The sequence below is a fragment of the Cylas formicarius genome, unplaced genomic scaffold (assembly GCF_029955315.1).
Source record: "Cylas formicarius isolate icCylForm1 unplaced genomic scaffold, icCylForm1.1 PGA_scaffold_10__41_contigs__length_53128322, whole genome shotgun sequence".
Taxonomy (NCBI): domain Eukaryota; kingdom Metazoa; phylum Arthropoda; class Insecta; order Coleoptera; family Brentidae; genus Cylas; species Cylas formicarius.
In genome coordinates, this window is record NW_026844214.1 from 50,475,480 (window position 1) to 50,501,855 (window position 26,376).

At 33.6% G+C, this 26,376-nt stretch overlaps 4 protein-coding genes across 8 annotated transcripts in view; 2 read left to right on the forward strand and 2 right to left on the reverse strand.

The window, feature by feature from the left end:
- The window catches only part of LOC132708009 (integrin alpha-PS3-like), a 36,521-nt gene extending 33,792 nt beyond the window's left edge, over nucleotides 1–2,729 (reverse strand). For 2 of the 3 annotated variants that reach the window (XM_060680079.1, XM_060680077.1), the window contains exon 1: nucleotides 2,074–2,729. In XM_060680079.1, the coding sequence (XP_060536062.1) occupies nucleotides 2,074–2,228 (155 nt within the window). In that variant the 5' untranslated portion in view covers nucleotides 2,229–2,729. The remainder of the gene's footprint in view (nucleotides 1–2,073) is intronic. The other variant, XM_060680078.1, reaches the window with a different exon arrangement.
- A 301-nt stretch (nucleotides 2,730–3,030) lies between these two features.
- Nucleotides 3,031–4,274, reverse strand: LOC132698437 (cyclin-dependent kinases regulatory subunit). 3 transcript variants are annotated; one of them, XM_060664496.1, is made up of 4 exons: nucleotides 3,950–4,274; nucleotides 3,764–3,891; nucleotides 3,593–3,667; nucleotides 3,031–3,500 (listed from the first exon to the last, which is right to left on the reverse strand). In XM_060664496.1, exons 1-3 carry the CDS (start codon nucleotides 4,018–4,020, stop codon nucleotides 3,609–3,611), a joined length of 258 nt encoding a protein of 85 aa, XP_060520479.1. In that variant the 5' UTR covers nucleotides 4,021–4,274; the 3' UTR covers nucleotides 3,031–3,500; nucleotides 3,593–3,608. The 3 variants fall into 3 exon arrangements, with proteins under 3 accessions (XP_060520479.1, XP_060520487.1, XP_060520472.1); XM_060664504.1 differs by having other exon boundaries at nucleotides 3,031–3,516; XM_060664489.1 differs by having other exon boundaries at nucleotides 3,032–3,667.
- Nucleotides 4,275–4,392: 118 nt separating this feature from the next.
- On the forward strand, nucleotides 4,393–5,692 carry LOC132698428 (probable H/ACA ribonucleoprotein complex subunit 4). The gene is made up of 4 exons (XM_060664477.1): nucleotides 4,393–4,514; nucleotides 4,995–5,102; nucleotides 5,158–5,275; nucleotides 5,384–5,692. Exons 2-4 carry the CDS (start codon nucleotides 5,025–5,027, stop codon nucleotides 5,485–5,487), a joined length of 300 nt encoding a protein of 99 aa, XP_060520460.1. The 5' UTR covers nucleotides 4,393–4,514; nucleotides 4,995–5,024; the 3' UTR covers nucleotides 5,488–5,692.
- A 2,134-nt stretch (nucleotides 5,693–7,826) lies between these two features.
- Nucleotides 7,827–26,376, forward strand: part of LOC132708349 (baculoviral IAP repeat-containing protein 6) — an 87,946-nt gene continuing 69,396 nt past the window's right edge. Inside the window, exons 1-11 of the mRNA XM_060680636.1 lie at nucleotides 7,827–8,131; nucleotides 8,184–8,365; nucleotides 8,423–8,560; nucleotides 8,647–8,882; nucleotides 8,938–9,155; nucleotides 9,211–9,876; nucleotides 13,359–14,027; nucleotides 16,869–17,118; nucleotides 18,676–18,850; nucleotides 21,141–21,446; nucleotides 24,953–25,464. Coding sequence (XP_060536619.1) covers nucleotides 7,933–8,131; nucleotides 8,184–8,365; nucleotides 8,423–8,560; nucleotides 8,647–8,882; nucleotides 8,938–9,155; nucleotides 9,211–9,876; nucleotides 13,359–14,027; nucleotides 16,869–17,118; nucleotides 18,676–18,850; nucleotides 21,141–21,446; nucleotides 24,953–25,464 — 3,551 coding nt within the window. The 5' untranslated portion in view covers nucleotides 7,827–7,932. The remainder of the gene's footprint in view (nucleotides 8,132–8,183; nucleotides 8,366–8,422; nucleotides 8,561–8,646; nucleotides 8,883–8,937; nucleotides 9,156–9,210; nucleotides 9,877–13,358; nucleotides 14,028–16,868; nucleotides 17,119–18,675; nucleotides 18,851–21,140; nucleotides 21,447–24,952; nucleotides 25,465–26,376) is intronic.

Genomic DNA, 26,376 nt, shown 5'->3' on the forward strand with positions numbered 1-26,376 from the left:
TTCGCTTTTTTGCCCTTTTCCATTGCATTTTTTGGCAGTCTACAATCCCTTATATACACGCTTTTTTAATATTTAAATAAAGGTTTTATGAACTTTAACGTTTATTTCTTATATACAAGGAGCGGAGAAAAGGCAAAATGCATTTTTTGCATTGTTGTCTATTTTGCCAAACAGTGTTTCGACAGAAAAATTTTATCCTTTTTTCGTTTGCTGCACCTTTAAAGCAGCACAAAATTTAAAAATATTTTATTCTAACCTATTTCATGTTTCATTGTTTGGCTCATGGCATCAACAGGAGAGCGGAATGTATGAAAGGCCGATTTTCATTGGTCAATAATTTAATTAATCCAGCAAAAAAGTATTTCTAAAAGCACCATCACGTGTTCAATTTTATAACGAAAATTTTCTAAATATTATATTACTATTACGAATAGTAATAACTCGTTGCTTAACTAGAAGTTTTTTCCATTTATAAACATATGTTTACGTATAAAAGATACAATTTCCTTTTGGGAAATTTTCAAAAACATTCAGTTACCAATTGTTTTTATAACTGCAAAATTTGTGAATTTGTATGGTTGAATAATTAATTTTATCTTTATTTTCGAATCGCAAAAATATTTTGTCGCTGTAAGATTTTTATGTTTTAGATTTTATGTTTTGCAATTTGCCATGTAAGTATCAATGTGAATATGAATAAATATCTTTTATTACAATTTTTTTGTATCATCTTTATTTATTCAAATAGGTCTGTCGTATAGGTAAAAAATCATAATTATCTGTTATCTGATCTTAAATTTTTCAATTATAAAGAAATAGTTCTGGCTTTATTTAAAATAACATTAATGTTCATAACTTTTCGGAAAATTTTATGCATGCAGCGTGGAGCAAAGAAAAACTATAAAAAAAGGTGAAAATTGAAGAATAAAAATGGACTCTTTTCGAGTTTTAACTTTTATAATCGCAAAAAATATTTTGTCACTGTAAGATTCTTATGTTTTAGATTTTGTGTTTTGCAATTTGCCATGTGTGTATCAATGTGGATATGAATAAATAACTTTAATTGCGATTTTTTTGTTTGATTTTTATTTGTTCAAATAGGTCTGTCGTATAGATACAAAAATCATAATTATCTGTTATCTGATCATAATTATTCAATTATAAAGAAATAGTTCTGGCTTTATTTAAAATGACATTAATGTTCATAACTTTTCGGAAAATTTTATGCATTTACCGTGGAGCACAGAAAAACTCTAAAAAAGGTGAAAATTGGAAAACAAAAATGGATTCTTTTCGAGTTTTAACTTTTTTTTTAATCGCAAAAAATATTTTGTCACTGTAAGATTTTTATGTTTTATATTTTATGTTTTGCAATTTGCCATGTAAGTATCAATGCGAATATGAATAAATAACTTTTATTGCGATTTTTTTGTTTCATTTTTATTTATTCAAATAGGCACGACAGACCTACTGTAAAAAATCACAATTATGTGTTATCTGATCATAAATACTTAATTATAGAGAGATAGTTCTGGCTTTATTTAAAATGACATTAATGTTCATAACTTTTCGGGAAATTTTATGCATTTAGCGTGGAGCAAAGAAAAACTCTAAAAAAGGTGATAATTGAAGAACAAAAATGGACTCTTTTCGAGTTTTAACTTTTTTTTATAATCGCAAAAATATTTTACCACGGTAAGATTTTTATGTTTTGCAATTTGCCATGTAAGTATCAATGTGAATATGAACAAATATCTTTTATTACAATTTTTTTGTTTCATTTTTATTTGTTCAAATAGGTCTGTCGTATAGGTAAGAAATCATAATTATCTGTTATCTGATCATAATTATTCAATTATAAAGAAATAGTTCTGGCTTTATTTAAATTAACATTAATGTTCATAATTTTTCGGAAAGTTTTATGCATGCAGCGTGGAGCAAAGAAAAACTCTAAAAAAGGTGAAAATTGAAGAAGAAAAATGGACTCTTTCCATCAGGAATGTCATAGGTTGGTATTTTGGTCCAGAAATTCTGTCTCCAATTCTAGAATCACGAAATCTTACAGCAACTTACGTTGAAGGATTTCCTTGTTGCAGTAGGAGCGAATAAGAAAAATACGTATCGTTTACGCTTTCGTCGGTTATCACGCTCACATCCTTAGTGTTAAAACTGTAAGAACACACACCACAGCAATACACAACACACGGCACCAGCAGTCGGAAGATCATGTCTACGCGGCAACTGCATGAAGAAGTCAGAGAGGATGTTTAACTGCCGATTTTTAGGAACTTACTAACAGGAAACGTGCATTGATAAAACATTATAAACAAACATATCGACATTATGTTGTTATACATGTTTACAGAGGGAGTCAGGAAAATATTCTCAGAAAATATGTCACTACGTATGGCGACTAGGAATTTCCGCAATGCCTGTTTGTTATCAACATACTTTCTATAGAAATGCTAATCGTTCCCTCGAAAAGTATCCTAATAGGTAACCGAAAATGTCCTCTTCTGCTCTTTAATTATCGCACATTGGCAAAAAATGCATTTCATGGGAAAAATACTCTTTTCGGTTATTTTGTTGGTCCACTAAGTTTTACGCGAATTAGCAAGCCATTAAACAATAATGACCGTGATATTTTTTGTAAATCCATTCTCACCCAGACTGCGTCATCCGCCGTGAGTCAGAAATAATGTGACATTTGTCATTAAAAATACGTGTTTCTAAATTCCAGTTTGCGATGGTGTCAGTGTGAAGATCTTATGCATAGTTAAATGCAAGCCAAGAGGCTTATCAATCAATTATACTATATACAAGTGTCCCAAATTCGTCAAAGAAACCTCAAAACCCATAATGAACAACAAGCTCTTTATCAAAGATTAAAGTTTATTTACAAATGGAATAACATAACACAAACAATTGGGGATAACTTCTAGGTTATATGCTCAATTCATAGATTTTTAGGTTATTTCCAAAAATCAAGAGGGTGTAGGAAAAAATACGACTGAAGATATAAAAAAAGTAAAAAATTTATTAATCAAATGAGGCATCTTATATTAACATGTAAGAAAAACAGAATTTTTTGGTAGACATTAAATGATGGGAAATAATATAAATGAAAGTACACAAAGAAACAATGAAAATGAACTGAAGCACAATTTAAAGTCTAAGATGTCCCTGGTTGAAATACATAGATGTTTCATGTACATACATATATGCACTTAGTTTTTAATCATTTTATCACAATACCATGTGCGTAAAAAGGAAACAGAAAATTATATTTGACATTTGACTCAAGTAATAATCACCCCTTACATGTTAACTCTAAAAGTTTATTCGATTTAATCATCTGAATTCTCAGTAAAGCTACCAAAGAGAACTTTCCTTCAACATTCACCGAGTCTCTACAAAAACAGCAACTGTAATTCAACCAGTGCGTGGCATCTACAACCTGTTCTTATTTGAATAGACAGCCCTAATGTAATGTATAAATTCTGCAACAAAACAACTCTTTACTAAATTGATAAAGGAGGTGACTGTTCAACTTTATGTACAAATTTTTAAACCATTTGTTATATACACCTACTTAATTAGGGAAGCAATTACTTATTGTCCGGTGGATTTTCTGTAATTGGCCTTTTGAACAATAAGATGTGAGGTTCTGAAACAAATATAAAAATAAGAACCACACATATTGGCTTTGATAACTTTCATAAATCTAATTTCTAAAAAATAACCAAAAAGTGTTTTAGTATACCTGGGGCGTGAGTCATGTAATGAATCCAACCTTTGCTCTGTTGTACACCAATGCCTCTCCATTCTTCCTCGCTCATTAAACGCTGCTTTGGTACCAATTTAACCATTTCCTTAGGCAACACCACATGCCTAAAAACAAAAGAGTTGTTTGAGTGTAACTGCCAAACTACTGCCTTTACGTACTCACCGGTATTCATATTCATCGTCGTAATACTTGGAGGAATAAAATATACTATTCTGCAACTCTTCGCGATTCATTTTTGCGATTGGGATGCAATGTGTTAACAAAATAGGTAGCAATGTTTGAAAATTAAAGCTGTCATATAAAACGTTAAGCTTTCCTGCTTGCAGTATTTTTAATTGTGATACCAATGCACACTCTCATAATAACCCTAGACAATATGACCGCCTAAGTTTCGCACCGCACCACTTCCACGGTCTGGATTTACAGATAGGCTAATGAAGTTAAAGCAAGGAATTGTTTTTTAAGATAAATTATTTGCTTCACAATTTGAGTTGTAGGGAATGAAAATTAATTTGTTTTATTTTTTCGTTGGCATTCCTGGGAAGTTTTTTGTGGTCTGCGTCGCTTTTGTTATATGTTCTATTACTTCTTGCCGGCTTTTCGAAATCTCTTCTGTGCGTGACGGTGGCGACATCGTGACGCTTTTTTAAAGGTTTGGTGCTTGGTGCTTTTGCTTCTGGATATCGATAGCAACTTCTATTCCAGTTTAATTTTGCCGGTTGTGTGGGTAAGTAATATTTTTTTTGAAGAGAAATCGGTTAATTCGGTTAATTTTATTTCGTTTTTATGTTTCTATAATTGTACATTTTAAATGAATGTTGATCTCAAATAGTAAAAATGCTTAAGCAGCCCTTGGCTTGACTTGCAAAATGGCTTCTTTTCGTAAACAACCCTCACCCATTTAATTATTGTGTTTTATCGACTTTATTGTAGTTTATCGACTTCTTATCACATTCGATAAATTTTTAAATCAATGGGTGTCAGTTTTATTATGTTTAACCGGTTTTTTGTGGTTTTGGCGGGCAAATGGTGTGCCCTAAGAAATGGCGCTTGCAGTGCGTCTTCGTGCCCAATTTGATTAATAATTTGTATTACCAATATTATTTGTTTGTTGGATTGTGGTGGTTTATTTTATTTACATATTTCTATAAACATTCTCTTTCAGTCTCCCAGTAAGCCGCTAGTAATTGGGATTTTTTTGTTACAGTTATCAAGTTAATTTAATTCTACGAGAATAATGTCGGACGAAGAAACCCAAACTAAGCCTGCGGCCAGAAGGGGTCGCAAACCAGCAGCCGAAAAACGGCAAAAAAAAGTATGGTATTTATACATAATTCCAACTTTTAAATTTTTTAAGACAGTTTTCCCAGGAGGATAAATCTGAAAAAAATGTGGACGAAGCTGGAGATGCCCCCCCAAGCAAAAGAGGTAGAGGCAGGCCAAAAAAAGCGGCTGTCGCAAAAAAGGCAGAATCAAAAACTAATGGCAGTAAGTGTTGGCTATATAAATTTAATCAATGAGAAGTAACATACCAAAGCGTTAAATTAATGGATATTATTATTGTAATGTTTCTTTCAAAGTATGTTTTATTTCTAGCTACCAATGCGCGAAGAGGGAGGCCCAAGAAGGAAAAGAAGCAAGAGAGTTCCGCTGATGAGGACGAGAATGATAAAAGCAGTGAAGTTGAAGATGACGAATAAGCAATTGATAATTTATAATGAAATTTTATCCAGTGCCAGTGGATTACTTAGTGTTTAATTTTTTTTATTCATTTGTCTATTTGTAATCACACCCGCATAATATTTTGAATATTTAAAAATTAAAATGTAATGATTTCTCATATTTTTTTTATGTAAATGTTTTTTTGTCGTCTTGCACAATAAATAGTTTCTGATTTTCTAATAACTGTGTGACTTGTTCATTAAATTTTTGGGTTAATTGATCTCAAAAATGTATAAAGCAATCATTTTAGAAAGAAAACTTCATCTGAACTGTCCTAAACATGGTCAAGTTTTGAAAAATAGAATATCTCCAATCATTTCTAAAGAAATATAATTTATTGTTTTTTTTCAATCCGATGTACGTTTTCGCTTAAAAAAAAATAAAAACCTCTTCTCTGCATGGTCATGACAAAATCGTTAATATGAAAGAATGCCAAGAAATTAGTTTTTATTTTTAAATGAAAATCGTGCTAGGGACTAAAAAAAATTGAGAGATCAAATTTGCTCACAAATGAATTCCAATGTCATCATTTTTTTTTAAAGGAAATCAGTGGCGTGCCACTGACTGTCTATGAACAAATATTTTGGTTAATTAGGTCACCATTGCACTGGTTAAATCGAAAACTTTTTTTTTGTGAAAAAAAAATATCCATCTAAAACAAAATATCTAGTTTTCAGTTACCAACTAGTGTTCTTCAGAAAAAAATATTAGAAGACTTCTTTTTACTGTTACCTACAGTTTTAATTAAATAACAGAGTATCCTAATAGCAAGATAAATAATAAAAGATTTTTATTAAAAAAAAACTACCTACTGTCATTATTTTTTAACAAAATTGTCTGTTAATATATTAATAACAATCTTTTTGAAAAAAAGTAGAACATAGAAAGAAGATAAGTTGTTGTTGTACTCCACCTTGAATGACACGCTTCAGCTCTTCCTCGCACTCTTGAAAGTTTGTATACCTCCAGTGTTTCTTATTAAATCACAGGAATCTCTTATACAGTGTTAAGTGGGGTACGATAAACCAGAAAATAAAAAGTTTAAACTATTTAAATCTGGGAACCCAAGGGGAGCCATGGTTATGATGCGCCGCGACCTACTCATCGGTTATTAAATGTGTGAATTAAATATTCTCTTACTGCAACACTAAAGTGAGCAGGCGCGCCTTAGTGCATGAACCACATTCTGTTCCTTTTGGCAAATCCTCTTCTAAAAACCTTGATAATTATGGCCATTTTGTCTTTCTGACGGGAAAAAGGGTCCAATTAAGTAATTCCCAACAATTCCGCTCCAAATATTTAGCAAACACTTTCCTTGAAACAGGGGATAATGTTAATTAACCGAATTAATAAGACGCGAAGAACTGAATTTAAAAACTGATGTCAAACAACAGCCTTGACAACCGAATTAATAATTCTTACAGACACAGGCTACTACAATAATAAGAAATATTTATAAACAATTAGAAAATACACTTCAGAATTTACATACTTAGTATTCTTACTTAGATTTTTTGAAGTATTTTCATAAAATAATAATGACAACAATTCGCTGCAAGCTGTCACATTAACGATATTGTTATGAGCATGCAAAGAGGTTTTTATTTTTTTAAGTGAAACCCGTAACATCAGATTGAAAAAAGTCAAGAAATTAAATTTCTTGAGAAATAATTGGAGATTGTAAGAATAATTTTTATTTTAAGAGAAATCAGTGACGTACCATCAATGTCTGCCAAACCAGATAGGTGAAATTCCGTACGCCCGCCACTGGTGTATTAAAAAAAAATTGTTGTACACTAAATAATCCCTCTTGATTCCTAGTAGATGTATTCCAATTTTGAACTGAGATGGCTTTTACTTGATGAAAATAAAAAATAATTTCGTGAAAATCTGACCTTTTAGTTCTTATTATACCTTATGTACCTGTAATACCTTAAGTCGTATTACAGGTACATAAAAAGATATTTTATTTTTGAAAACTTGACCACCCTGTATCTCTAAAGTTAGATATTTAGAAAGTTTTCTAAAAATCGCCTCCTTAATTATTGACAATTATCATCAACATCTTGTATAATGCTCTAGGGGAAAGTTAGTGAAATTATCAATTTTCCTTCAAAAAAGTAATCTAAACATAAGGATGGAATTACTTTTTTTAAATAACAACCTCATACTGGACTTTAATCCGTATCGAAAACGTGTTTAGGGTAATCCAAGTTTATGTGAACGCAGAAGTACAGATCAGACATCAAATTTATCCGTTTTGTTCTATGCATGGTTTGAATGACTGCGAAACGGAAATCGCCTATGAACTGTCAAACGTCACGTCAGTTTTATTGAAAAAAAAACGAAGTGGCCAACTTCTTTTTGTCTGATTCACTTGCTCATTTGGCTTTGATGGTACATTGACAAATGTGTGCGTTTCGATGGCGCAAGATGTGTTTAGTAAAATGGCCGAGGATTCGTGGTTACTAAATGAGGATGGTTATCTAAAAGTGGATACAGATGTTAAAGAAATAATTTATCATCCATCGTTGAACGTAATCCTTATATGCACCAGCAGCGGTATAGTTCGTGTGCTAGATGTAAACTCGGGAGTGCTTCTCCAATCGAGTAATCTCTCGGGTAGGTATTCAAGTGACCCTTTTGCTAAAGAGATGACCCTGTCTTTGTGTAGCTATTAATCAAAATGAAGTAAAATGTCAATACATTCCTGGGGAAGACAGAGTCTTGTTTTGTGATGGTCAGGCGATTGGTGTAAGATCCCACTACAATGGGGTGTTACTTCTCGACAGCATTCTGCAGAAGACTTTATCGGATGGTAAAGAAATAGTGAAATTAGAATTGCCCCTATCAGAGGTAAGCCACTGTTGAATAAATGCTAAATTTTCAATGTGCAACATCTTTTTGTTGCAGGCCATTATATTGAAACAGAGCTTGAGCACCGCAGTGACTATTGTCAACCACTTGGGTACGGAACATATTGTGACTGAATTAAACAATGCAATTTTAAATGCCCAAAAGTTCTGTAAAAAGGGAATCAAAGCGCAAAAAGTAAGTGTTTTTATAACTTGGTCTTGTCTTAACTATCACTTTTGGACAATCCTTCGGTGTCTATTAAAGCTTTCGTTTCTTTACAGTGGAATACCGTATGTTTATCAATTCCGATAGGAGATTTAAGAACAATCATATCCTCTGTAGTGTCGGAGTTTGTAGCAAAAAAAATTCAAACTCCCGATTTGCAAGTGGTTTCTGCAGTGCAAGAAAGACTGTCAGAGTTATTGGATGAGCTGACTGTTACCTTAGATAAAAATTGCATGGCCAGCGAAGCTAGGCGAAGGGAGACATTTTCACAATGGCCTCACATGGATTACAAGTAAAAATTTGCTTTTTTTTTTAATCTTTCGTTGTAATTGCGTTTTATTTAATAGATGGGCTTTGCCGGAACAAATGGCACAGGCTGGATTTTACCATCAGCCAAATGCGTCCGGTGATGACAGGGTAATGTGCTTCACTTGTACGGTATGTTTGGTTAGTTGGGAACGTACCGACGAGCCTTGGAGCGAGCATGAGAGGCATTCTCCAACTTGCCCCTTTGTGGTCGGGGAGTACACACAAAATGTACCCATTTCTGTTACAAACGCAACGGGTAAGTGTCTTGTTATCTTTTCATTATGCATATATCGTGTATTACTCGATTTTAGGTCCCGCGATAGATTGCACTTTCGTAGGGTCAAACATCAACATTTTGGGTACCAGCAGCGTTCCTAAATTGTTCCCTACTTGCACCTCGGGGGGCCTTATAGCCGTGTTCGATATTTCGGGGAAAATTAAACGGACGCACGCGTTTGTTGTCACTCATTTCGATTCTCATATACTGGAACGTTTCACTCAAGACTTTGGAGTGCCGGGCATTTGGAATGAGGAAGCAAAAAGTTCCATAGAGAAAAACGTTACCGCCTTATCAATAGTCGGGGATAAAGGCGGCGACGGGAAAGATTCTACCCGTTCCCCTGTGAGGTCCACCATAATTTGTGGACTGAGCATAACTTCCCATTTGAACAACCGTAACGAGGATTTCGCGTCTACCGTGACCAAAACCTGGGTGGATCCTTCCGAGGATCGGAGGACGTGTTTATACTTGGTGGTTTACGATTTTCTGTACAAGAAGGAAGAGGAGGAGTCGGTCGCGGTGAACAGCGCCAAGGATAATAAGGAAAACGATTTGCTCGATTTCGATCACAAGATGCAGTTTTCGTGGGTCAGCGATCCGCCCGTCATGGATGGTTTGAACTCGACCGAGTTGCACACCAACGACGGTTACTCACTGATAAAAGAGCTGACTTCGTTTTATAAAACTTTGATCCCAGGTAATTAGATGATAGAGACCTCATATTTTTTAATAATATTTATATATCAAGGGGGGTGGCAACCGCCCAATATAAAATAAGATTCACATAAATAATAAAAAACAAAATATATATATATATATATATATATATATATATATATATATATATATATATATATATATATATATATATATATATATATATATATATATATATATATATATATATATATATATATATATATATATATATATATATATATATATATATATATTATGAATTAGGGCTCTGAAGATGGCTTCTTACTAAAACGAAACGTCGGATACAATTTTAAATCATTGCATCGTTTTCAGCGCGCCTAAAAACCTTAAAGCTCCCGAAATCACCTTAAAATTCCTATTATTATGAATTAGGGCTCTGAAAATGGCTTCGTACTAATATATATATATATATATATATATATATATATATATATATATATATATATATATATATATATATATATATAAGAATATATATATATACAAAACAAGTTAAATTTAAAACGAAGGTGGCGTTGAATTCGCAATAAGTTTGTACTATCCACAACCTAGCGGCAGAATGGTGTACTATACAAGCTCTGCGTGCGGCAATTCAATTCCGGTTTTTTATAGGTACCCCCTCGTATATAAGTAGATAAAAACATAGTTTTTCCATATTAAGCATAGCCTACATAATTTATTATTATTATTTTTTTATCATTGCTATAAAAACCTCACACACAGAAAAAAGTCGTCTTTTTATCTGAAACAAAAAAGAAGTTCTTCAAATATTTTCCTAAATTTTATATAAAATTATTAAGATATGAAATTGGGAATTAACTAACTAACCAACCGTTTTAGAACATTGTTAAGCAGCCATATTAAAAACAGAATATTAAGCTTCGCACAATGTTTCCAAATTTCGCAAATTACTTATTTCTACGTTTAACTGTCTAGGCGAAAAATTAACACTAACTACCAATGCATATTACTTACAAGTAAAATTAATTAAATCAATTTTTCAATATGTCCGCCGTTTCGAAGAATACGAGTAGTATTATGCTATTTCTAAAAGATATATGGCATTTTAGACGTAATTCAGATTCAGATACTGTACAAAAAAAGGAGCGCCATCTTACTGCCAAATTAAATATGGATGCTCTCTTTGTTTAATATTATTTTGTATAAGTGGTCGAATTTCGTTCCTTAATAAGTTTAAATATCGTACGGACGTTAAATGTTGTTGGTAAAATATGGGTCCTAAAATTTTAGATTTCCAGATTGCGCACCATACTTTCACGGATCTTCGCCCCCGGTTTTTGACTTCAAAACACATTTTTATTTTCTTAACCCCAATAATGCGTATTTTTTCTATTAAATAACACGGTCCAAATTATATTTTCAAAATATGTTATCTAAAAAATGCCTATCCATCATTATATTGCAAAATTCGAATCTTAAGTTAAAATTTGCTTGTTGTAGTTTTCGTACTGGTGTGAATTTAAATGGCTTATAGTTGTTAATTTTTAAACACGCTTGAAGAGTGCGGCAACGCGGGTGGAGGTCTCTGGAGTATTTTCAAAATGCAGAAGAATATGTAGCTGCATATTTTCATCCAAAACCGTTTTGGTGTAATTATTTTAAATTGTTCGTGTTCTGTATTAGGTTTCGGATTTGTTTTTATTTATAATTTTAACGATAATGGACGGATTGTAGCCGTTGTTCGGTGCAATTTGTTTAATGATATTAAGTTCTTTCTTGTAATTTTCTGTTGGGAGTGGCATATTAAGAAGTTGGTGTATAGAAGCGTGAGATGCAGCCATTTTGTGTGTATAAGGGTGATTTGAGCTATTATGTATGACTGTGTCCGTGTGTGAATGTTTATGGTAAATGGAAAAGTCTAATTTGTTTTGCGTAGTTAAGTCTAAAAAATTAATAGAGTTATTCTGAGTTAATGTAATTTAAAAAAGAATTCAATTTTCTGTCTGTGGATGTGATGATGGTGAAACAAGATTTATTAGATTGCTTAATAGTATCTTTAGATCAAAATTATTTTGAATTTAATGGACAGGTTTACCTCTCTAAGGAAGGTTTGGTTATGGGAAACCCGCTTATTCCTTTGTTAGCCGAGATTTTTATGGATAATTTGGAAAATATCGTACTAGAACATCCTTTAAAAGTTTTCTTTGGTGGTATATCTACGTGGATGATGTCTTTGCTTGCTTTGTTGGAAGGGACAGACAATTAAATTCTTTTTTAAATTACATTAACCCATTACATAATCGTATAAAATTCACTATCGAGATTGAACAGGATAACTCTATTAATTTTTTAGACTTAACTATAACAAAAGCGCAAAACAAATTAGATTTTTCAATATATCATAAACTTTCACACACGCACACAGTCATACATAACAGCTCAAATCACCCTTATACACACAAAATGGCTGCATTTCACTTTTTTATACACAGACTTCTTAATACGCCACTCTCAACAGAAAATTACAACAAAAAACTTGGATATCATTAAACAAATTGGACTGAACAACGGCTACAATCCGTCCATTATCGATAAAATTATAAATAAAAAATACAGAACACTAACAATTTAAAACAATTACATACATAGGAGAACCCAGTGAAAAAAATTCAAAACATTTGTCAAAATGTGGTATAAAAATAGCTTTCAAAACTAACAACACAATAGGAAAATTTTTAAAAAATAAATAAAACGAAATGTCCAAAATCACAAAAATCAGGTGTCTACAGGTTGAAATGCGGATCTTGTCCTAAAATTTATATTGGACAAACAGGTGGATCCTTCAAGAAACGCATTAACGAACATAAAAGAGCCTTTAAAAACAATAGTTTATATTCTAATTATGCTACACACAGAAAAATGCATTTTTGACGACAATTTTGATATTTTACATACAGCCACAAAAAGTAGAAAATAAAAAACTGTTGGAGCTGTTACATAAGCTAGTTACAAATACTACAAACAGGTAGATCCTTCAAGAAACGCATTAACGAACATAAAAGAGCGTTTCAAAACAATAGTCTGGATTCTAATTATGCTACATACAGCACATATAGCCACAAAAAGTAGAAAATTAAATTTATTTTAAGCCGTGGAGATTAACAAAATGAGACATTGAAATGTACTGCTTAACGATCAATTAGGTTCAACTACCTCTCCTTTCTTGAACTTAAATTCTCACAACTACATTAATTAAGTTTTTATTGTCATTTTTCGGTATATATAGTAGCAGGTAGTTTGTAAATATTACAAGTGATAGACACGGTGTTGTCGAAATAACTGTCATGTGAAAATATATAATTTCGGGAAAATCCGAACTTTTAGTTCTTATTTCTTTTGATTAGGATGTCGCAGTTATGCGAAAATTTTTTTAGCAATACAAATTTAATTTGTTTTAATGCAAACAAGAACGCGACAAATATATATTTTATTTTTAAGGAGAAAGTGACGAAGTATTCCTGCCGCCTTCCGAAAGTATCAGCGTCAAAAAAAATCACACGGGTCCGCGGGTGCTTTCGGTGGTGGACGTCGAGAACACCGAAGCGGACTCCTCGACCAGCGACGTCCTAAACGGCTTGACCAACGGTCCGTTGACCCCGCCGGAAAACTTGGAGCCGAGTATATCCGATCACATCGTCGATTTGAAGAACAACCAATCGGCAATACTGAAACTGAATTACGTCCGCGCGGTACAGTGCATACTGTTACCGGAACGCTGCAGGAACCGTAAAAATTTGGAAATATCGAACATTTTCCGTACCCAAGACGGCGGTCACCTATTCGTGACGGTGTCGAGTAAAAATTCCGAGTGTAGTTTTCTGTTAGTGTACGAGTTAGATTTTACCGGTAAGATGGTTAAGGTTAAGGAGGAAGCTGTGACCGTTAGGGAGTTGAGTGGTGGCGAACAACCGATTGAGGTCGACCTGTTGCCTGTTGCGGACAAACTGGGTTCGAGTGTGACCGCGAAACCAGGCGTCGGGATCAGGGGACACGCCGTCTCGGTATGTGCAGACGGGGCTGTGAGAATTGTCGACTTGGCAACGCTGCAGACGGCGTGCGTCGCGAAAATCGACGCGAAGAAATTCGTCTCCGCGACTTATTGCAATAGTAAGTCCTATCCCGCACGTGGCGGAATAGAATAATATAGAATAATTCCGATTTAACTAATCCGCATAGCCAGCGCACTAGGTTCCGTTTTGGTCAGTTTTCCTTCTCTCTATGAAACAAATGGCAGATAAAGAATGCTTGCTCGCTGAAATTTTAATGTAAACATATCTTCCTCTCGCTTCAAGTGACTATTCCTGAATGAATGTCCTTAAGGAGAAGATATTTGTTTTCGTTTCGTATTATCTAGCCAGGATTTTCATTTTTTTCCCCTTTTATAATGTTTATCACTTCCCTTCCTTCATCATTCTTTCCAGCAATGATTCATCAGACGACCTTTACATGCTGTGTGTTGATGTGTTTTTAATGTTTTGACATTTTGGTAAAGTTTGTGGCCCCATTGGTCATTAATTACCTTTTCTAAATAAGTGAATTTGGACACACCTTCTGTCATCTGACAGAGAATCTTCTCTCAAATAAACTATTGACAATTTTGAATGTCCTATTTGTTCCAAACAATGGCTATTACCCCGGCTATAATGAACTTGTTTACGGTTGGTCTGAATAATTCAGTGGTTGTTCTGGAAAACTACGTTCTACCCGTCCTACGCCTCACGGATCTCTCTTGTCATAGATTTTTCCCTGCAGAAGATCCTTAAGAAGAAGGTATTTGTTTTCGTCTCGCGTTATCTAGCCCGGATTTTCAAGCTTTTTCTTTTTGTAGTGTTTATCACTTCCCTTCTTCGTCATTCTTCTGAGATCCTGAGAGTTCTCCTGTATAGCCGCGTTTCAAATGCTTGAAGTGTTTTTTGTATTATCCTTACCAGTTTCAATGACTCTGCTTGGTAGAAGAGTCCAAATTGTGCCTTTTAATCTCTTGGGAGTGGACCCTTTGCTCATTAATTATCGTTCCCGAATAAACATATCTTTTTCTTGTTCTTCAAGCGACTATTCCTTCCAAACATTGATGATGACCCCGCCTATAATTGAATTTGTTTACTTTGCTCTGAATAATTCAGTGGTTGTTTTGGAAAACCACGTCCTTAATCCATGATGTCCTCGGCTTTCCAGGTCTCTCGTGTAGATTTTTACCTGGAAAATATCCTTAAGGAGAAGGTATTATATTTATTTTGGTTTTGCATATTCAGGTTTTTTCTTTTTATAGTGTTTATCACTTCCCTTCCCGTCATCATTAGAGATCCTCAAGGTCCTCAGAATTCGCCTGTATAGTCACGTGTCAAACGCCCAAAGTATTTTTTGGGTTACCTCTGTGGACTTGCTTAGCATTTAATCTCTTGAGAGCCGTCCCATTGCTCAGTAATTTTTGTTCCCAAATAAGTAAACTCTTTGACACTCCAGTATATTCTCTTTGATAAACAGTTGACAGTTTCCTGTTTGCTTATCATCATGAACTTGGTTTTACTTATGTGATTTTTAGACCATACCGTTCACTAGCATCGTACAAGTAAAACGTCAACATACAGAACATATTTTTAAGACATAAAGTAAACTACAATAAGTTTAGTTACGTAGCCGCTTGTTCCAAGTTTTAACATAAACATATCTTCTTCTTATTCTTCCAAGGGACTATTCTTACAAGACATTGACGATTACCAACCTATAATTGAACTTATTTACGGCTGCTCTGACAGTGGTTGTTCTGAAAAACTATGTTCTTAAATTCTTCAACCATGATGTCCTATGCCTTCCGGGTATCTCTTGTCATAGATTTTTCGCCGGAAATATCCTTAACGATTGTGTTTATCACTTCCCTTCCTTCGCTCATTCTTTCTAGTACTGATTCATTAGACATCTTTAAGAAACTCAGAATTCTTCTGTATAGCCACATTTCAAATTCTTGAAGCTTTTTTTTGCCTCTGCCAATGTAAATGACTACTCCATAGAAGAGTGCCCAAATTGTGACTTTTAAGTAGGTTTGACGTTTTGTTTTTTTTTACTCAGCATTTAATCTCTTGTGAGTGAACCCTTTGCTCATTAATTATCTTTCATAAATAAACATCATTATTCTTTCCAGTACTAATTCATCTTTTTTTTTTTGTTCTTGGTCCCAGCTTACCAATGTTCTTTTCATTAACTAAGAAACAAATCTCAGTACATCACCTTACAGAGAAAGGATGTAACGTACACATATCTTCTTCTTTTCATCAAGTGACTGTTCATTTCAAACATTGGCCATTACCCTGGCCATAATAGACTTGTTTACGGCCGCTCTGAATAATTCAGTGGTTGTTTTGGAAAACCACGTTCTCAAGTTCTTCAACCATATTTAGATTCAATATTGCAAGTTTTTTTCTTTTTATGGTATTTATCACTTCCATTCCTTCTTCATCATTCTCTCCAGACTGACAGTCTGATTTCAAATGCTTCAAGTCTCTTTTGGGTTGCCTCTGTCAATGTCAATGACTCTGTGGAAGAGTATCCTTGATGTTTAGATCGAAATTGTGCCTTTAAGCAGTTTTGATATTTTGGCAAAGTTTGTCTTGTTTTTTTTTTTCTTTATTCAGGACCAAGTAGGATGTAATTAGAAATAAACGTTTCACTTTGATTTAAAATTAATTAAAAAAGTGAAAATTTATTAGTATATCCATCCCCCATGATATCCAATGTATATCGAAATAAAATTCATATTACCATATATTGAGCAAAAATAATAAATTAACAACAAAATTATTCAAGAATTTTGAAAAAAATCGGTTTGGATTGGATGAAAATTACTTCCATATTATCCAATGTATATTATTGTAAAATTCTTATCATATTTCAAACAACAAATGAGAAATTCATCACTTTTTATTTCAAACCCTTAGAATGTTGAAATTTCAGGTTTAGACAGGCTGTGTGCCTCTACCAAAGAGGGTTCTCTGCATTTCTTCGCATTGAACGATACCGATAACGAATCGGTGGACGAGCACGAGGAAGACGAACTTTTCGGGCTTAATATTGACAGTTCGTTGCGGGAGTTGAGCTCGCTAGACAAAAACGAAGTAGTGCGCTGCTTTAAAGAACCACCCAACGTTATATCTGTAGAAGAATTAAGAAGTTTCCAGGGATTATGTCAGTTCACGCCAATCAGGTAACAATAAATAATAAATATCGCGGTAAGGATTCGGAACTATTATTATTTTCTTTAATAATGGAAATATCGGAGGCGTTAAATGGATCGTCATAGGTGAAACTGAGAATTTTATTTTAAAGGCTGGTTTATTCATGATATTTCTACGTCCGTTCTGTTCATTATTTGGATCTCGCATTCATCACGGCTGGGATTTAAAATTTGTTGTGTTTAGGTTTAGTTTTAAGTATTTAACCACAGTATACAAAACGTATGTGTAGCAACTCAACCCATCACTTTCTGACCGTTTTGAAGTTTATGTAAAATATAATCTGGAACCCTACAGAGTGCTCGAGCCCTCTCTAAAGGCAAACTGATTGTCATCCATTAAATTAATTTTTTTAGATATATTGAGAGCTTATACTTTATATACCTTTCAATTATTTTACTAACAGTGCTTATTAGTGCAATTGGTTACTAGTCAATTTTTCGTCACTGTGGTTAAATAGAGGAACAGCGATTGCATTTTTGTAAACTTCAGGAAAAACCCTACTACTGAACACCACATTCACAATATGCTTGAACGGGCTTAAGTGTACAATATTTATTTTTATTATTTCAGAGCTCTTTTTCGCACCAATATTTTATTTGATCCAAAATTTCAGGAATTTCGATTTACATTTTTCTCATTAATTATAGGACCGACACCGTTTCAATTAGATATTATTCTTGCCAACATTTTACCAACATTACAGAAGTAGGAGTTAAATTCATTCTTACAACTTCGTTTCTACATTTTTTATAATCATTTAAAAAATTTAAGTTATTTTTATTCAAAACGTTTACTTCTTCTGTTCAGTTCGTTAAGAGATAATTGTGGTGTCGTCAGGAAATGGTGTACAATGGGTAGGCTTGATAAAATGTGCAATATCATTTATATAAATGATTGCGCTCAGTATAATAAGATTTGAAAAGAGATATGACGGACTCTGACAACTTTTTGCAATAACAAACTATGATTGACGCAGTCGAAAGCCTTTGACGTGTATATCAAGAAGATAGACTTGCACCACACTCACAGCTTTTATAGTTGACTTTCCGGGTAAAAAACCTCACGGTTCATTAGCAAAAAATGAAATTTTTAGCAAGTACTCTAACAGCAAGTCTTTCAGAGTCAGAACATTCCTTAATCTATCAGCTGTTAATATTTTAAATATCTAACCAAGACGAATTGTTTAAAGTTTTCTGATTTGTGAGGAAAATTAAAGCATTTATCAAAATAACTGTGATTTCTACTGTGAAATGCTAGTTAAATACGAGCTAAAATCGCCCCAGCCGACGTCACAAGTTGATTTTAAAGTAAATCTATTTAGTTCAAAATTGATTAGTCTCCAAGAATCCTTGCTTTTATTATTTGAATTAAAAATAAAATTATTGAATTCTAGTTTTTTTTTGCTGTGATTTCGTGCCCTGTCTCATATTGAAATAGCTCAGTTTAACGACCACCGAATCGTTCCGAATTTTTGCCGCCGATACGATTCTCGATTGCATTTCGGTATTTAATCGATCGATCGATAGGGGTCCGTACAACGTGACGGTGCCGCTATGCTGGAGCGAATTCCAGCAAGCGATGAGGCAGAGAAAAAGTCCGTCGGCATTAAACAGCGAAGCTTGGACGAAAACGTGGCGACTGCAGACCGATACGACTACGTGGGAGGAGCATGTCTTCGAGATAACGCTCCCTTCGTACATGGTAACGTTGTTATTGCTAGGGTTGTGGAATTAATATAGCAGTAATAATAATAATTTTATTTAACACTTGGCTATTTACATAATCAAATTTACATAATTTAACTATGAACGCAAATACCCTGTAAACCTCTCGTTGGATACCAGGAAAAACGTGTTTTCAATATTATTCGGTAGTTCATTAAAACTATGAATAAAATCGTAGAATAGAGTTTTCCGTAGAAAGTAGTTTTTACTATAGAAAAATTGAAGTGCTTATTGGAAGGTATTTTACATTCCCAATTTAAGTTAGCCATTAAACTTGCTCTTTTAATGAACTGCATGACATTTAGCCAATTTAGCTGGTCTGACGTACTCTTTATATGAGCATATCAATCACAGTTCCGTATGATTCTCATAACCCTATTTTGTTGTAACTGTAATTTATTTAAATCTTTTTTCTACAAGATATAAGCACAAACATACGAAAAAGAAGGCCAAATTATGCTATTACAGTGAAAAAGTACTAAAGATATAAAGTACTCTCTAGGGGCCGGAAAATGAGTACTCTATGAGCGGAAGTACGCTATAAAAAATATGGGTACTAAAAAACGAAAGAAACTAAACTACCTAAACTAAAAACCTATGTATCTATATAAACTTTACAACATACAAGTCAAAATACATATTTTATTCTTTCTGAGTAAAAAAAATCATTATTTTTGTTTATTTGTTCTCAATACAAATTTCGTATTCTCGATGTGCTTCTCAACCTTCCAGGACGTTTGCATAATACCATCAGTTACATTATCAGTAGATTGTAAAAAATTTGTAACAATTTTAGCGGCACAAAGCGCTTCAGAATAACTTGGTACTTCGTCCTTCATTCAGCTGTAAAACTTAAAAAGTAATAATATAATTATCCATTGTTATTAAATTATCATTTAGCAAGCTGTCCAGTTCAGGAAGATGCATTTCAAGGTTGGTTAGATCTTGACCGCTATGGCGCAACCAACTACTTAGGGGAACCTCCCAGTCATCGTCGTCATTATTTTTGTACTTCTCATCTTCCGATTTTATCAGACCTGCATGTCGAAAGCAGTTTGAAATAGTGGTTGAAGTAACATCATTCCAACATTGTGCAAGTAATTTTATGGAGTCTAGGATAGTTGTTGATAGATGTTGAAAGGTTCCTTATTTTCAAATGACTGGATCAAACGACTTGTGAACACAACTGTTCACAGAAATACTGCATTTTTTATTCACAAGAGACTTCAGAGACTGAGATAAGCGTGTCATCAGCAAATAAGTTAACAAAGGAGTATTTTAAAACCTGATGCATATCATTTATATAAATAATATATAATAGCAGGCCCAACACACTTCCCTGCGGTACCCCCCATCTGCTATCCCTCTGACTAGAAACATTATTATTAATTTTAGTCTGGTGAGATCTATCAGAGAAAAAGTTCTTTATCCATTCTAGCGCAGAGTCTTTAATAAACACTCACAGTTAGTTTTGATTCGTTTATTTCCTTTCCACTAGACTGCCCACCATACAGCAGGCAGTTCCGATCCAGGTAGTCTCTCAACTGTCCACACACACCACCGGTCAATCTTTTTTATTTCAATTGACCGAAATAATTTTAAAAATACAATGAAATTTATATTTATTTATATATAGTTATTTATTTACGTCGCCATCGTGTCGTTCTGAGAACTAAACGTAATCCTTAAGTATGGTATTCGGGCATTCCTAGAAGAGGACTATATCACTCAGAGAAAAAACGTTGCAAGATTAAAAAAAAACGCCAAAATTTGATCAAAATTAAATATGATTTTGCTTAATTGGTAAATCAATAAGACGCTATATGATTCTATAATGTTTGCTTCAAACTAACATGTGCATGATGATTTTTATTACTTATTCTCATTAAAATCAAAGTGTTGTCTGCATTTGGTTTGTAAAAATAATAAAATAAACATCATAAAATATTATTTTAAATGTTTAAAATGACAATTTGATTAATTTAATAATAATAAAAATAATAACAATAGTAATAATAATGATGATGATAATAATAGTGAAAATAATTAGTAATAATAATATTTATTGCCAGAAATTCCTTTTATATAAAAAAAAATCTCTTTACAGTAAAGGACCTGTAGGGGTTAAATACTTCCCGTACAATTGCATATGAGTTATTTTATTTAATAATAATAATAATCTATTTTCCCAATCGACAAATACAATGTTTGACGGTCCGTCCAACTTTATAAAGCCGATAAAATCATAACAATAAACATCATTCTAGGTTCTGGGTCACGTGGACGTTCACTTCACCCTCCAAAATTCGACTTCGTTGCCGCACGTCGAGGTGACGCTCCTGCGTCAAACTAAAAGCGGCATCGGACACAACAGGGACGTGAGATTCGCGGTCGACGATACCGTTACAATAGACATGCTTCAATGGGTGGATAATCCGGTGGTGTCGGAAGAGTATTTGAGGGCCCAGAATGCCGACATCCTGGCGGGGCCGGTTAACCTCTCGTCCCATCTGGATTTGACCGACCAAAGCGGCATTGTCACACTGACCAGCCCTCGAATGTTTAAGCTTAAGGTATATAGACTTTTTTCTAGACGCTGTGTACTAAAAAACTTGAAATTTTCGTATTATCTACTCAATTTCAATGTTAGCCCTCCATTTGTCGTATTTGTCCCCGTTCTATAAAAATCATTGAAACCAAACCACTAACTGAGCTTGCTGCTAAGCTTCAGAAATCTTCTTTATATTCTTTATATTCTTGTATTCTTGTTTTTATAGATATATGCATAACATAACATAACATAAAAGCCACATTCAAAAACAAAATAATATTCTAATTAGGTGGCTGTGAAGTAGGTCTTCACCAAAAAACATGTTCGTTTATAACTGACAGCGACTGTTACCAGTTATGGCCTTAGCAAAATTTACGTTCTTGTTATTATCAAATGCCTTATTCTGAAAGAGAAAAACATTTAATTTTAGAAACGGTCGTTAAAGCAGAGCAAAGAGCTAAATTGACGTATGATTTGCCCTGAATGCACTTTCCAAACAAAAAAAACCTTTCATCGAATCTATGAAAAATTTCAATAAACATCCAGCCTAAATAACTTTTGAATTCTTCCTAAAAATCTAGACATGTTTCAGATATACCCCACACCTAAGTCCTATAGATTGTGACATATTTTGAATTTTATGTCAAAAGTCACCTTTGCAAGTCTAAATGACAATTTTCCCAACTGTAAGTGTGTGTAATATATTTGGGATTGATGAAGTTAACATTTAAATTTTATTCCACTTAACTTCTCATTTTTCGCTATTTTGGTTATTTTAATACAAAAAAATTATCTCTGTAAGCCTGTAAAACGTTTTTCTAAAAAAAAAAACGCAACTGAATATTGAACAAAATGCTAATAGTAAATAAAGCAAATTTTATTATTTACAACATTCAGACAAAAATATATAAAAATAAGATTTTTTATAAAAATTCATATTTTGAAAAATTATTTTAACATTTTTAATTTTTTCTATTATTCGTTTAAAATATTGTTTCTTGGAAGTGTCTAAATGTTTTTAATAAAAGTTGTTCCATTTTTAGGCATTAAACAAATTTCAAACATTTTACTATATGGTATACGCAATTTATAAATTAGAAAAAAAAATCGCAAAAAAAAGTCACCTTTAAGTTACGTTTAACGATTTTTTTTTTCAAAATTTTTATATTAGTTTTTGACCTCCCTATATTTATTTATATTTAAAATATTAACAAGGTCAAAAGTCAATTCCAAATAAACAAAGGCTCTCAGCCAAAGCAATTTAGACTTGGGAACGTCACTTTTGACATCAAATTAAAAATATGTCGGAATAGTCGGACTTTGTGGATTCCCATACCTATCTTTAGTGATTTTCGAGAAATTATTTCCTTTATTTTTGGAAAAAAATAGCTTTAATCAAATTTTTATTACCACGACACTGGAGCCAGTATTGTACATAATTTCTTACAGGGTTGGTTAAAACTAATGATTTGCCGACGAGATATAAAAATTGCGAAAAGTGCTTTTTTAAAAATGGGACGCCCTGTATCTTATCACATATGCTAAGAGTGAAGTAAATTCCCTTTCGAATTATATTAAATAGTTCATTTTCCGTTTGACAATTCAATAAAGATGTATCCATTATTGACTGTGGGTCCAAATTTTGTCGATAAAATCAGTTAAAAATGGAAGGAGACCAGTATTCACTTCATAGCCAGAACATATAAAAAAAATTATGAAACGCATTCTGATTTACAGCACATGAACAAGAGAAAATTTGCCAGAAGTAAGAAAAAAGGTGTACATTTTACAAAAAAAAATGTTTTAAAAGCTATTTACCCTAACAAACTATTAGGTACTTCAATTAAAAATTGCATACAGAAAAATTATATTAAGTGTTCGAAATGTTCACCATTGAATTCTAAAACTTTAAAATCCGTTGAGAAGTGGAAGTAGCCTATTTATCTATTTGTTCAAAGCATCGTACAATCGCACTTTTCGCACTCCATAGGTCAAAATCTAATGGCGTGAGATCGGGCCAATCCCATGGTTTGAACGTCGAAAGCAATGGTCATTAAATAATTCGTTTAATTCTTGTGAAACCTCTTCAGTGCACTAAGGTTCTCGAGAAAACCATCTACCACTGTTCTTAATATTTGCAGGTATTTTTTGCACGATTCAATCAATTAACCTATTTAGGTATAGGGGCATGATACATTATTCGAAAGGGAATTTAAGTTACTCTGGGAATATGTGATAATATACAGCGTGTTCGATATAATAAAATGCACTTGTCACAATTTTTGTATTTGATAGGCAAATCATTAGATTTGACCCGCCCTGTGTAACGTAGATTTAATTTCGATATTAAGAAATTATGTTCGGTACCTCTCTAAGCTATGTTCTAACTTTCAACTTAACCGCTGAAGATAGGATATACGAGGGCTACCTTTTATATTTCGGGATTTGTAATAAAAAACTATAAGCTACCAACCAACCAAATATGACTTTATTGTTTATCAAAATATTCACCCTGATAATCAATACACTTTTGCATTCGATAAAATCAATCATCAAAAAAGCACTTTTCCCACATTAAGTCGGGTACCTCCAAAACATGCTTTTTAAACGCATCAGTCGCTTCTTCTGGTGTCAAAAATCGTTGTCCACGTAATTTAATCTTAATGTCTGGGAATAAAAAGAAGTTTTTAGGTGCTAAATCAGGACTATATGGTGGATGGCTTATCAAATCAACGTTTTTAATGCTCAAAAAATTCTTTGTTTGCACTGATAGTGAGAGCTAGCTAGCATTGTCGTCATGAAGAGTGATTCGTCTTCAACGGTTGGTTTTTCTAATTTTATTCAGAATTCACTGTTTTACCTTTCACCAAAGAAACAGTTGTGAACGTGGCCAGTTTTCCTGAAAACACAAGCAACCATTTGTTTCGAGATGCTTCGCGCACGAAAAATTTTTGTGGGCTTTGTCTTATTCTGAAAGATCCACACAGTCGACTGATCTCAAATTGTGTGGAATCCAACACGAACAATTTTTTAGCGGTCAAATGTTCATGGAAAATTGTATGTATGCTGGTCCCGGTAATGCCTAAAGATACCTCAGTCTCTTGGTAAGTCACGTGACGATGATTTTGGACGACCCTTCACGAAATTCATCCTTAAGAACAACACTCTTTCCCCAAAACCTAACTGGATAAACCTAACCTCAAAATGTCAAACTTGCCCATAAAAACGTTATTCGCCAGATGGCAGGGCTAGTTTATGAAAATCTCGAAATATAAAAAGCGGACCTCGTATTATTCAAAAACAATCAAAACTGTAATGATACACGGGATATACAATGTTGATTTTTAATAAAATAAATTAATAATTCTTACTAGGATTACTGAAGTTCTACTGTACTTTTAAAATCCAATTGTAATGAAAAAAGACACTGTTAATAGTGAAACAAAATAGAAGCAGTGCATCTTTTGTTAAATAACTGAAGAATTTTTTAAGTTTTTCGCGGTTCGATATGATCGATTTCAATTGTAGGTTAGAAATCTGCTCCTTCACATAAGGGCGGTCTACGCGAAAGACGAAAACAAATTGGGCAAGCTGAAAAAGCAGGAGGGCAAAGTAACCATCAGCGTGGACAAGTTGGGTATGGCGTCGCAGAAAAGCGACTTCTACATGGGCTGCGACTGTATACACGAATTAAGTTTGGCCGTGTATAATCCGATGTCGTTCGTAACGACGCCACACGAAAAGACATTGAGGAACCTGATGCTCGAGTCGAACATTTTCGTCCAATCTCTAATCATGACGGCGGTCAATACCAACAATAGGGAAACTTTGGGCTTGGTGCTGGATATTTTGAATTGGCTGGCGGCAATCAGGCTGACACGGAACAGGGCCAATAGCGGCGAAGCTCCTAACCACCAGCTGGAGTTTATGTTTATCAACGGTATCGAGGACAACATGACCGGTTTGTTGAAGAGATGCCTGTTGCTGAGCGGGAGGAGCATAGCGCACAAGTGCATGAATTATATCATTACCTGTTGTCGGTGAGTCTATATGGTTTTGTTAAGCTCGAGGTATAACAAAAAATAAGTGTTGTTGCGTTATTAGGAACCGCACGATTTACAAATCTTCTGGATCATAGCGGTGTTCTAATTTAGTTATACTAGTTCTAAACGTAGATTCATCATGCTCCTCAAAAAACTGATTTACAGCTTCGATAACTTCTTGGGTGCTGTTAAATCTTTTACCGCCAAGCTATTTTTTGAGGTTAGAAAACAGGTAATAGTGGTTGGGGGGTCTGGAGAGTATAGACGTTACTTCAATTCGTGGATTTTGGACATGGAAACAATTGACGAATGCGCTAATGATGAGGTGATTTAATGTGTATCTCGTGGTGCAAACGTTGCAATAACTCTGAGTAGTATTGGGCCGTGATAGTCATACCCTTTTCAATATAATCAATGTATATAATTCCTTTCGCATCCCAAAAATTATAATTATAACCTTGTTTGTCTATAATTTTTTTTTTGTCTTCTTTGAAGTTGGTTCCCCTTTTGCAATCCACTGTTTCGACTGGTATTTATTTTCATGAGAGTATTGGTGGATCCAAGTCTAATTACATAGAAATTACGTAGGAATTGATTTTCAAATCATTTTTTGGCGGAAGGTTAGCAAACGCGGTACCCACCTTGCACACAGCTTTTCCACGCTCAAATGGTTCTGCAAAATATTTCGCACAAATTCAGCTGATATCCTACAAGTCTCAGCGATCTCATGCATTTTCAACCTGCGGTCTTCAACATTATTTGATGAACCCATTTTAAATTCAGAAACCCACTGCTTAATAGTTGAATATGATGGAGAAGAGTCGCCCAAATGTTGGATCCTTTTCTTTTTTATTTTGTTTTAGTGTAAAGCTGCAAATACAAGCTCGGTAGGAACGAGTGGTAGCGTAG

Excerpts from the sequence above, each read along its gene's own strand:
- LOC132698437 (XM_060664496.1), bottom strand. The coding sequence starts at position 4,020 with ATGAATCGCGAAGAGTTGCAGAATAGTATATTTTATTCCTCCAAGTAT. Across the intron at positions 3,892-3,949 it reads GACGATGAATATGAATACCG|GCATGTGGTGTTGCCTAAGG; the intron begins GTGAGTACGTAA and ends TTTTGTTTTTAG. Across the intron at positions 3,668-3,763 it reads TTACATGACTCACGCCCCAG|AACCTCACATCTTATTGTTC; the intron begins GTATACTAAAAC and ends TATTTGTTTCAG.
- LOC132698428 (XM_060664477.1), top strand. The coding sequence starts at position 5,025 with ATGTCGGACGAAGAAACCCAAACTAAGCCTGCGGCCAGAAGGGGTCGC. Across the intron at positions 5,103-5,157 it reads CCGAAAAACGGCAAAAAAAA|GAGGATAAATCTGAAAAAAA; the intron begins GTATGGTATTTA and ends CAGTTTTCCCAG. Across the intron at positions 5,276-5,383 it reads AGAATCAAAAACTAATGGCA|CTACCAATGCGCGAAGAGGG; the intron begins GTAAGTGTTGGC and ends TTTTATTTCTAG.